The sequence below is a fragment of the Theropithecus gelada genome, chromosome 10 (genome assembly GCF_003255815.1).
Source record: "Theropithecus gelada isolate Dixy chromosome 10, Tgel_1.0, whole genome shotgun sequence".
In the NCBI taxonomy this organism is placed as follows: Eukaryota; Metazoa; Chordata; class Mammalia; order Primates; family Cercopithecidae; genus Theropithecus; species Theropithecus gelada.
The window spans coordinates 9,012,110-9,024,360 of record NC_037678.1 but is presented as its reverse complement, the minus strand read 5'-3'; the positions used below and the strand labels follow the sequence as shown (position 1 = coordinate 9,024,360).

The 12,251-nt window shown below is 51.0% G+C and overlaps 1 protein-coding gene across 2 annotated transcripts in view; it reads left to right on the top strand.

The window, feature by feature from the left end:
- The window catches only part of ACO2 (aconitase 2), a 61,348-nt gene that overhangs the window by 29,482 nt on the left and 19,615 nt on the right, over window positions 1-12,251 (top strand). Inside the window, exons 2-4 of one of the 2 annotated variants that reach the window (XM_025398702.1) lie at window positions 387-523; window positions 994-999; window positions 9,454-9,573. In XM_025398702.1, the coding sequence (XP_025254487.1) occupies window positions 9,454-9,573 (120 nt within the window). In that variant the 5' untranslated portion in view covers window positions 387-523; window positions 994-999. Of the gene's footprint in view, window positions 1-386; window positions 524-993; window positions 1,000-9,314; window positions 9,574-12,251 lie in introns of both variants that reach the window. The other variant, XM_025398701.1, reaches the window with a different exon arrangement.

The window sequence follows — 12,251 nt, the reverse complement described above, 5'->3', positions numbered from 1 at the left end:
AATGAGCACTTTCACTTCACGGTCTCAATTAACCTTCCCAGACCCCTGTGTGATCACCAGAGCTGGGTATATCCCTATTTTCTATCTCCTCTGGGTTTTAGACAATGAGGGCTTTTCTTATGTTGATATACCTTACATGATAGAAGTTGACTTTGATCTCAGCGATTTTTGCCTGTAAATCCCTTGCACTTTGTTCCTACCCCAGGCTGTGTTCCTTGTGGCTGCTTTGTCATCCCCTGTGCTGCAGATGAGGAAGCTGAGGCTGCAGTTACTGAACAGCTCTTGACACTTTAATTCCTGGATTTTTTTCACCATACTGAGCTGCCCTCGGGGATGGACTCTCCTAAGTGCTCCATTGACAATGGCTGTCATGTTTATTCTTGCAGAAAGCTCTGGGTGTGCGGCAGTACCATGTGGCCTCAGTCCTGTGCCAACGAGCCAAGGTGGCGATGAGCCACTTTGAGCCCAACGAGTACATCCACTATGACCTGCTAGAGAAGAATATTAACATTGTTCGCAAACGGTAAGGCTGCAGATGGGAGGCGGTGACTACTCAAGCGCACTGTGTCTGCTGCCTGCCCCTGTCAGGCAGCGAAGAGGTGTTTCGTGAAGGATGGTTGGCGATGGTGGCAGGGTCAAGGTATTCAGGGTGCAAAGGTTTCTGCTGAGGAAAGGCATTCCAGATCAGTGTTGTAATTTCTGCCCTCTCTGCCAAGGGATAATCTGTGTTATCAAGAACCCTCTAGATGTGAACCATAGCCAGGTCTCAGGGACACTTTGGTGCTATAACCTGAACCTCCCAACCTTTTCAGGGCAGGCTGCTGACCCTCAGCCTGCCCTCTGGAAGCCACCAGGCCCAGTGCCTGGAGAATCATCTTCTATTTCCTCTTCAGTACACAGGCACAGAGGAGAGCTGAGGTCTGGGACCCAGAAGATAAATTAAGATGGGACCTTTTTTATTTTTTTGAGGCAGAGTCTCTCCCTGTTGCCCAGACTGGAGTGCAGTGGTGTGATCTTGGCTCACTGCAACCTCTGCCTCCCAGGTTGGAACGATTCTTATGCCTCAGCTTCCTGAGTAGCTGCAATTACAGGCATGCCACCACGCCCGGCTAATTTTTGTATTTTTAGTAGAGATAGGGTTTTGCCATGTTGCCCAGGCTGGTCTCAAATTCTTGAGCTCAAGCAATCTGCCTGCCTTGGCCTCCCAAAGTCCTGGGATTATAGACGTAAGCCACTGCACCTGGTGTATTTTATTTTAGTTTATTTTTTTTTTATTTATTTATTTTTTTTTTTGAGACTGAGTCTGGCTCTGTCGCCCAGGCTGGAGTGCGGTGGCCGGATCTCAGCTCACTGCAAGCTCCGCCTCCCGGGTTCACGCCATTCTCCTGCCTCAGCCTCCCAAGTAGCTGGGACCACAGGCGCCCGCCACTTCGCCCGGCTAGTTTTTTTGTATTTTTTCGTAGAGACGGGGTTTCACCGTGTTAGCCAGGATGGTCTCGATCTTCTGACCTCGTGATCCGCCCGTCTCGGCCTCCCAAAGTGCTGGGATTACAGGCTTGAGCCACCGCGCCCGGCCTTTATTTTAGTTTATTATTTTATGTTTTATATTATGTTATTTTATTTTTTGAGACAGAGTCTCACTCTGGTCCAGGCTAGAGTATAGTGGTGCAATCTTGGCTCACTGCAACCTCTGCCTCCCAGGTTCCAGCAATTTTCATGCCTCAGCCTCCCGAGTAGCTGGGACTACAGGGACGCACCACCATGCCTGGCTAATTTTTTGTACTTTTGTAGAGATAGGGTTTCATCATGTTGGCCAGGCTGGTCTCAAACTCCTGACCTCAGGTGATCCACCTGCCTTAGCTTCCCAAAGTGGTGGGATTACAAGTGTGAGCCACTGCACCCAGCTGGGACTATTTTTTTTTTTTTTTGAGATAGGGTCTCACTCTCTTGCCCACACTGGAGTGTAGTGGCATGATCACAGCTCACTACAACCTCAACCTCCTGGTTTTGAGTGATCCTCCCACCTCGGCCTCCTGAGTACCCGGGACCACAGGTGTGAGCCACCATGCTCGCCTAGTTTTTTTATTTTTTTGTCAAGATGGAGTATCGCCATATTGCCACTGATCTCGAATTCCTGGGCTCAAACTGTTCTCTCACTGTGGCCTCCCAAAGTGCTGGGATTACAGGCGTGAGCCACGGTGCCTGGCCTAAGGTGGGATCTTGAGCATGTCTTTTTTCTGGGCCTCATTTTTCTCACTTGGTAAAATGGCAGTCAGCTCTGCCCTGCAGTCCTGTGTGCCAGGTCCTGGGCTAGATGCTGCCACCAAAAGGATGAATAAGGTACCACAAAGGATGAGGAGTTGGGGCTGGCAATGCACACCAGCCCACACTCCCACACTTGCACCTTGCTCTTCATCAGGCATGAAGGAGAGCTGTCATAGAGGTTTGCTTTGATTGATTGGAACTTGAACAACTGCAGACAGGGCTGTGCCCTTGCCTGCCTGGTGGCTTCTTTGATACTGACAATGGTGATCCTGGGAGAGAACAAATCTGAGTCTACCCATTGGGCAGCTGAGGCTCAGCTGGAGAAGGAACCTGCCCACAGCCACGCGGTGCATGAGTGGTGGTGTCTTGTCTTTGTATCCCCCAGTGCTCTAACCACTGCCTCATACTTCCTTTCTCATGCCACTTTGCTTTCTATCTACTGGTATCCCCACTTCAGTTTTAAGGGTAGGGACTTCCTTAATCTGGATCTCCAACAGCCTCCAACACAGCATCATCTAATTATGGTAAAAGACCTATTAATTGTTTGTCAAGGACGGCTGTGACAGAAGAACCCACTTCGTTGTCCAGTCTGGCCTCGGTACTTGACACACATTATTTCTGTTCTCAACAACCCCTGTGAGTTGTTACTCTCCATCTCTGCCCCCCACCATTTTGCAGGTAACAAAATTGAAGGTCAGATTGGGGAAATACCCTAAGGCCATACATGTATTGAATGACTGACCCCACACTCAAGCCCGTGTCTCTCTCACTCCAGTGCCTCCCAGGGCTTGTTCTTGTGGGTTTCTTCTGGGCTTCATGTTAGAATCACCTAGGAAGCTTTAAAAATGATGGACACCTGAGCCCGACTCCTAGCAATTCTGATTCAAGCGGTCTAGGCATTGCTATTCAAAATGTGGTCCGTGGGCCAGCAGCATTGGCATCACCTAGGAGCTTGTTAGAATTCCAGCATCTTAGACCCCACTTCAGACCCACTGAGTCAGAACCGGCCATTTAACAGGATCACCAGGGGGCTTGTGTGCCCGGCAAAATGTGAGAAATACTGGCCGGTTCCCCAGCAGGTCCCAGAGTGTAGTCAGGACGAAGAACCACGGTCCCCGTCAATATAGGACCTTGTATTTATTCTTGGAGCTTTCAGACCGCTGCTCGGTGGAAAAGTGATAGATTTTTCTTTAGTCTGTAAAACACTTCCACCTTGCTTTCATCAGGTGTGAAGGAGAACTGTCATAGAGATTTGCTTAGTTGTTGTTTTTGTTTGTTTTTGTTTTAGACTGAGTCTCACTCTGTCACCCATGCTGGAGTGCAGTCGCATAATCTCGGCTCACTGCAGCCTCCACCTCCTGGACTCAAGCGATTGTCCTGCCTCAGCCTCCTAAGTAGCTGGGCTGACAGGTGTGCGTCCCCATGCCCAGCTAATTTTTGTATTTTTATTTTTTATTTATTTATTTTATTTATTTATTTTTTTTTTTGAGACAGAGTCTCGCTCTGCTGCCCAGGCTAGAGTGCAGTGGTGAGATCTTGGCTCACTGCAAGCTCCGCCTCCCGGGTTCACGCCATTCTCCTGCCTCAGCCTCCCGAGTAGCTGGGACTACAGGCGCCCGCCACCTCGCCCGGCTAGTTTTTTTGTATTTTTTAGTAGAGACGGGGTTTCACCGTGTCAGCCAGGATGGTCTCGATCTCCTGACCTCGTGATCCGCCCGTCTCGGCCTCCCAAAGTGCTGGGATTACAGGCTTGAGTCACCGCGCCTGGCCAATTTTTGTATTTTTAGTAAAGATGGGGTTTCACCATGTTGACCAGGCTGGTCTCGAACTCCTGACTTCAAGTGATCCACCTGCCTCGGCCTCCCAAAGTGCTGGGATTACAGGCGTGAGCCACTGCGCCTGGCACTTTTTTTGTTTTTTTGAGACAGAGTCTCACTCTGTCACCCCCAGGCTGGAGTTCAGTCGCGTGATCTCGGCTCACTGCAAACTCCGCCTCCTGGGTTCATGCCATTCCCCTGCCTCAGCCTCCCGAGTAAGGAGTAGCTAGGACTATAGGCACCCGCCACCATGCCTGGCTAATTTTTTGCATTTTTAGTAGAGATGGGGTTTCACTGTGTTAGCCAAGATGGTCTTGATCTCCTGACCTCGTGATCCGTCCACCTCGGCCGCCCAAAGTGCTGGGATTACAGGCGTGAGCCACCGCGCCCGGCCCTTTTTTGTTTTTTTAATTTATAAAAAAAAAAAAATTTAAAAGATGGGGTTGCCCAAGCTGGTCTTGAACTCCTGGGCGCAAGTGATCCTCCTGCCTTTGGCCTCCCAAAGTGTTGGAATTACAGGCCTGAGCCACTGTGCCCAGTAAGAGGTTCGCTTTGAGATAATTGACAGAAGAATATTATTCACCATTTAGTTTTTGCATTAAACAATTAATAACAACAACAAAATACTCTTTAAGGCACTGGGAGTTTTTTAGGTTTTAATTTTATCATTAAAATTGACAACGACAACAATATTTTTCCTTTGCTTATTTTTTTTCCAAACTTGCTTAACCAGAAAAGTCCAATAACTTTTTTTTTCATTTTCGTTTTCTTTTTTTTTTTTTTAAGTCCAATAACTTTTAACATTTTCCAGATTAGTACAGATGAGGATTGTTCTCTGTTTTCTCTTTTTTGTTTGTTTGAAACGGATTCTTGCTGTATTGCCCAGGCTGGACTGCAGTGGTGCGATCTCGGCTCAGTGCAACTTCTGCCTCCCGGGTTCAAGTGATTCTCCTGCTTCAGCCTCACGAGTAGCTGGGATTACAGGCGCCTGCCACCATGTCCAGCTGATTTTTGTATTTTTAGTAGAAACGGGGTTTCACCATGTTAGCCAGGATGGTTTCAATCTCCTGACCTTGTGATCCACCTGCCTCAGCCTCCCAAAGTGCTGGGATGACAGGTGTGAGCCACCACGCCCGGCCTGTTCTCTGTTTTCATTGTTGCCGCAGAGCAGGTCTCAACAAGGTGGGGGGTGGTCAATTTTGTCCCCTAGGGCCCATTTGGTGATGTCTAGAGATATTTTTGGTTGTCATAACTTGGCTGGGGCTGGGGCTTACTGTTACCCAATGGGTAACCAGGAATACTACCAAGCATCCTGCAGCGCACAGGGCAGCCCCACGACAAAAGAATCCTCCGGCCCAGACAGGTTCACGGTGCCCTGGCTGCGAAACCCTGACACAGAGAAAGAGGGCAGAGGTGAAGTTATGCTAAAAAGAATTATGTTCTAGCCGGGCGTGGTGGCCCATGCCTGTAATCCCAGCACTTTGGGAAGATGAGGCAGGTGGATCATTTGAGGCCAGGAGTTTGAGACCAGCCTTGCCAACATGGTGAAACCCTGTGTCTACTAAAAATACAAAAAAATTAGTCGGGCATGGTGGCGAGCACCTGTAATCCCAGCTACTCGGCAGGCTGAGGCAGGAGAATTGCTTGAACCCAGGAGGTGGATGTTGCAGTGAGCTGAGACCACGCCACAGCACTCCAGCCAGAGTGGTGTCTCTGGTGACAGAGGAAGAGACTCTGGCTCAAAAAATAAAAATAGAAAAAAAAAATTCTAAGAATTTTTTAGAAGGCCAAGGGACTTGCTGGGGGACTCTTCTTCCACCTTGGGTCGCTGACAGAAGGAGTCTAAGTGTGTTCTTGAGAACTGGATCTGTGTCATCTGGAGAGCAGAGGGACAGATGGACATGAAGACCCATTTTGTCATCTTTAGTTAATCCTCAGGGACATTCAGTGATGAACTCATCCTAAAACTTCAGCATCACTGAGCTTTTTTATATAGCTTCAATCATTTGCTTCCAAGGTCTTGGGTTTTTAAGCCCATTTGTTGTCTCCCTCGGGGCCCAGAAGGAGGGGCTGTGCTGCCTGCAGTGAGTCATTGCCCGTACACCAGTTTTGGCAGTGCTGCCGCATTCGGCGCAGGCCGTACCTCATGCTAGTGCTATTTTTATTCGTAGAGATGCTCAGAATCACCAGTCTGCTGTTGCCAGCAGATCCAGCACCTTAGGGATTTTTGTGTTTTTTTTTTGAGGTAGGGTCTTGCTGTGTTACCCAGGCTGGAGTGCAGTACAGTGGTTCGATATGGCTCACTGCAGCCTTGACCTTCTGGGGTCAATCCATTCACCACCTCAGCCTTCCAAGTATCTGGGACTATAGGCACATGCCACCATCCATGCCTGGCTTCTTTTTATATTTTTTATAGAGGTGGAGTTTTGCCATGTTGCCCAGGCTAGTCTCGAACTCCTGGACTCAAGTGATCCGTCCGCCTCGGCCTCCCAAAGTGCTACGATGCTGGTCGTAAGCCACCACACCCAGCCGGGAACTCTTACTTTGAAGAGGTTGGGTAAACTTAGGGGTGAGGGACTGGAACCCAGCTTGCAGAAGGAAGTTTCTCTGCCTTCTCAGCATGCATATTGATGATAACAATAACGATAAATGAGAAAGGACGAGGTGGCTCACACCTGTAATTCCAGCTCTTCGGGAAGATCACTTGAGCCCAGGAGTTCAAGACCAGCCTGGTCAATATAATGAGAACCCATTTCTACTAAAACAAAATAAATAAATAAATGAAATTAGCCAGTGTGGTGGTATGTGCCTGTAATCTCAATTACTCAGAGGCTGAGGTGGGAGAATCACTTGAGCCTGAAAGGTTAGGCTGCAGTGAGCTACAATTGTGCCACTGCACTCCAGCCTGGGTGACAGAGCAAGACCCTGTCTCAAAATAATAATAATAATGAAAATGGAACATTTCACCATGTGCCGGCCCCATTCCAGGTTCCAGGTGTGGAGAGACTGTGTAGATTAGCGTCAGGAGCACAGCTGTAGGGCCACACTGCTGCCTCCTCGTGGTCCAGCTGTGCCCCTCGATGACTTCGCGGTCTGAAGCAAAGCTACTCTGTCTGTCTGTGCTGCAGCGTCCTCATCTGTGCTGTGAGGATAAAATGAGTTTTATACATGAAAATGCTTAGGATAATGCTGAGCTGAAAGTAAATTCTATGATAACGCTGGTCTCTAGTGACAGAAAGCCCACCAGTGGTGGCAAAGGGGTGGGAGGGAGTTACCAAGGGTTGGGGAAACTTGAAGGAGAGATGGATATGGTCCATATCTTGATTGTGGTGCTGGTTTTTACAGCTGTATACAGTGTCAAAACTTAGCAAATTGTGTACCTTAAATATGCAGTTTATTATATGCCAATTATACCTCAATCAAGCGGTTTAAAAATGGAGCGCTATAGAAGTGCAAGCTGTTATCTCATCCCAGCGCAAGCCCTGGACTTTAGAGATGGGCTGGCTGAGCTCACTGATGACAGCAGTTGCTTATCTTGTTAAATAGTGGCTTCAGTAATAGGTGAGGTTTGGGCTTTTTTGTTTGTTTTTATTAGAGACAGCATCTCGCTCTGTTGCTCAAGCTGGAGTGCAGTGGTGTGATCATGGCTCACTGCTGCCTTGATCTCCTGGGCTTAAGTGATCCTCCCCCCTCAGCCTCCTGCATAGCTGGGACTACAGGCACGCATCACCCTGCCTGGCTTTTTTTTTGAGACGGAGTCTCGCTCTGTTGCCCAGGCTGGAGTGCAGTGGCGTGATCTTGGCTCACTGCAAGCTCCGCCTCCCGGGTTCACCCCATTCTCCTGCCTCAGCCTCCCAAGTAGCTGGGACTACAGGCGCCTGCCACCCCACCTGGCTATTTTTTTGTATTTTTAGTAGAGACGGGGTTTTACTGTGTTAGCCAGGATGGTCTTGATCTCCTGACCTCGTGATCCACCCACCTCGGCCTCCCAAAGTGCTGGGATTACAGGCGTGAGCCACTGCGCCCGGCCTCATTCTATTTTTTATAGAGACGTAGTGTCACTCTGTTGCCCAGGCTGATCTTGAACTGGCCTCAAGTGATCCTTCTGCTTTGGTCTCCCAAAGTGCTAAGATTACAGGCGTGAGCCACCATACCAGGCCCCAGGTCAGGGTTTAACTCAGAGCTTCTGATTCCCAGTCTGAAACTTTTTTCTGGGCCTCAAACAATAGGACAGAGACTGCTGGGTGTGGGTCAAACTCTGCTCCTCCCTAGGAAGGAAGTCTCAAGCTTGGCCTAGGCTTTGAGAATTCTCGGGGGCAGAGGGTGAGGTCCGACAGGGGCTGTTGTGGCAGGCAGGGCGGCCGAGCTGTTGTGTGGGTGCAGCCAGGAGTCAGCGGGAACGTTGAGCCTGGTAGGGAGAGTGGACCCGCACAGAGCTCGGTCTAGATGGGTGGGAGGCTTGGCGGGAGAAGACGGTTGAGTCCTGACAGGACTGGACCCCAGGGCAGGTTTGGATTGCCATTTGGGCTCTGAAGAGGAAGGGAGGGGTAGAGTCTCTGGGGAAATGGGGTCTAGGAAGAGGAGGAGCAGTGAGAGGCCGGTGGCAGTGACCGGGTCTCTGTTCTTGAAAACTGACAGATACTCCTGTCTATGTCCAGAGCTAATGGGCAAAGCTTTAGTGTCATAGTTGGGTAGCCAGGCATCCCAGGCCTGAGGTGTGGAGGGCTGGAGATGGTGGACAGGGGGGACAAGTAAAGGGGATGCTGGTCCTGATTCCCTGTGCCTTAGTGGGGCTGAGGGCACAGAGGGAAGTAGCGAAATCTATCTGTGAACTTGGTCACTCTGCTGAGCCTATTTCTTCTTGGTGGTTTTGTTAAACGGCGAGAATGATGAGATATGCATGTTACGGGGACTTAGTAGATCATAGCAGTTACTATGCTGGGAAAGCCAGGATCCTTTGAAAAGAACCAGCGCTGCCCTCCTGTGATGTCCTTCACTTACTCACCAAGTAATTGTGGAGCACCTAACAAGTGCCAGGTGCTGCGGGAGGTGAGGAGGTGGCACACTGAGCAGGACCCAGCAGTCCCCACCCAAGTGGAACGTGAGGTCCTGAGTTCAGGCTCCCTGACCCTGGCCACTGTTGAGGTTGCCATGTGGACTGAGAGGGAGAGGCAGGGTGGGAGGAGGCCGTGCAGCTGGCACCAGGTCACCCTTTTGCTCTTCTCCCACCAGGTTGAACCGGCCGCTGACCCTCTCGGAGAAGATCGTGTATGGACACCTGGATGACCCTGCCGGCCAGGAAATCGAGCGGGGCAAGTCGTACCTGCGGCTGCGGCCGGACCGTGTGGCCATGCAGGATGCGACGGCCCAGATGGCCATGCTGCAGTTCATCAGCAGCGGGCTGCCCAAGGTGGCCGTGCCGTCCACCATCCACTGTGACCATCTGATTGAGGCCCAGCTTGGGGGCGAGAAAGACCTGCGCCGGGCCAAGGTGAGTGGAAGGTGGCCTTGGGGGCGGGCAAGTGGGCAAGACTGGGCGAGAGGCCTCACTCTCACACTGGAGCAAACCAGGGCATTGCCTGCAAATTCTCACAGTTCTTTGGATTGGTCTGCTTTTAAAACTTGAGTTTACTTTTTACTCTTTCTAAAACTACCACTTGCTCATTGTGTTAAAAAATACAGAAGAAGCCCAAAGAAAGTAAAAGTCATCCTTGACTTTCCCACACTACAGGTCCTTTTTCTGTCCTGTTGGAAGATGATTGAATCCTGCCAGGTGCTCTGGAAGGGGCCCTGCAGAGCCCTGGAAGGGGCTCTGGAAGGCGTCCCTGTCTGCCTGAGCAGTGAGGGGCGCATCTTAGCACAGTTTGCCAGCATCCCATCTGCACCCACTCCCGCTCTCCTCTGACCTTCCGAGGACCCTGTCCGGGAGGTAGGCCTGCTAGGGTCACTATTTGTACATTTGAGGCGGCAGGGGCACCATACTTGAGTTCTGTAACTACATGAGGGCACGATTAGGGCTCAGCGCTGATCTTGGCTCCCACTCTGGTGCTCTCTCACTGAGGAACCTCCTTTGGGGACCATTCTTCTGTGAGTTTCGCTTAACTACATGGGGGTGGCTGTATGCCACGCCGAAGCTTTTCCCCACCCTTCTATGAAATCGAGTTCCTGCTCCTTCTCCCAGGCTCAGCTTGTGGGAGTCTACTCTTTGTGGCAGCCTACTCTTGGCAACAGCGGGCCACCCTCTCCCAGCTCTGGGCCTCTGCACTCTCCAGTCCCTGCAGTGGGAGTGAACCCCCTCATGGGGAGGGGCGTTGGCAGGAGCTGAATGCTGGCAGAGCTGCGGCCTGTGGGCATGCGATTGAAAGTGCTCTGGCTCCCGGGGTCAGCATGGCTCGGAGCCTCCCAGACCCATGGGAAACACTCAGGGCGGCGCTCTCACTCAGGCCCTCTCTTCTACCCTGGCCCCCTGGTGTGTGTCCTGGCTCCACAGTGGCTCTTTCCACTCAGCTGAAAGGACAGTCCTGCCTGCCGGCTGGCGGTTTCCACATTAGCAGCAACACTGGTGGGGGTAATGTTACAGGAGCTCCCACAGTGCCGGGAGCTGCACATGGCCAGGAACGTGGGTCCTCTTCAGCCCTGGGGACAGCTGCCCACAGCAGGGCCACTGCCTTCAGGGGCTGGCCCTCTGCTTGCTTTATGGGCTCAGAGTCAACCTTCTGGAGATGAGATTCACGGTCATAGGATTCAGAGCTCATTCCCTCATGCATTCAACAAATTGAACATTCTTCATGTGTGCCAGGCACTGGGCTAGGTACTGAGGTTCAGTGTGTTCAAGTCAGGCAGGGGCCCTGCCTTCAGGGATCTGCTTGGAGGGGTGGATGCTAAACAGTGGCCGAGGTAGGTAACTGCAGATCTGGGTGTGTGTTAGGAAGAGAAAGTGCAGGACTTGGTCAGTGTAAAAAAGAGGTCTAGGCCGGGCGCGGTGGCTCAAGCCTGTAATCCCAGCACTTTGGGAGGCCGAGACGGGCGGATCATGAGGTCAGGAGATCGAGACCATCCTGGTTAACACGGTGAAACCCCGTCTCTACTAAAAAATACAAAAAAAAACCTAGCCGGGCGAGGTGGCAGGCGCCTGTAGTCCCAGCTACTCGGGAGGCTGAGGCAGGAGAATGGCGTAAACCCGGCAGGCGGAGCTTGCAGTGAGCTGAGATCCGGCCATTGCACTCCAGCCTGGGTGACAGAGCGAGACTCCGCCTCAAAAAAAAAAAAAAAGAGGTCTAATTTAGATGTTGGGGGAAAGAGATAGCTTCTTTGAGGATGTGACAGATAACCTGAGGACTGAACATATGAGTTGCGTTGACTGGAGCAAGAACATGCTAGAAAGAACAGCATTTGCAAAGGCCCTGGGGCAGGAAGGAACTTGATGCTTTTGTGGCAGTGAGAGGGAGACTGTAGTGCTGGAGCTCTCTGCGTTTGGAAGAGCGGGTGGTGTGAGGTGGGCAGGGGCAGCCAGGGACTTGAGGGCTCTGAGAAGGGCTGTGGTCACCATCCTCAGAGTCCTAGAACGGTTTAAGCAGGGAAAGAGTATGGTCTCTTTTTTTTGAAACAGAGTCTTCTTGCTCTACCCCCAGGCTGGAGTGCAGTGACGCAATCTCGGCTCGCTGCAGTCTCAGCTCACTATAACCTCTGCCTCCTGGGTTCAAGCGATTCTCATGCCTTAGCTTCCCGAGTAGCTGGAATTACAGGCACCCACCACCATACCCAGCTAATTTTCATATTTTTAGTAGAGACAGGGTTTCACCATGTTGGCCAGGCTGGTTTCAAACTCCTGACATCAGGTGATCCACCCACCTCAGCCTCCCAGAGTGCTGGGATTACAGGTGTGAGCCACCACGCCTGGCCTAGAATATGGTCATCTTTACATGTATTTGTAAAGTGTTCCTCTGGCTAGGGCTCAGAGAGGCAGTGACCTGTTTAAGGTAACAGAATCAGAGAGGGATCCAGGCTGAGTCCAGGCCGAGACTCTGGCACCAGTCTGGGGTCCTCCCACACCCCTTCCTCACACTCAACACAGACGTATAGGCACATGTGCCCAGACACAACCACAGCCTTCTGTCCTGGATACCAGTTTCATAAGTGACTGATTTGTAAATGAAAAAGCCGGTGTAT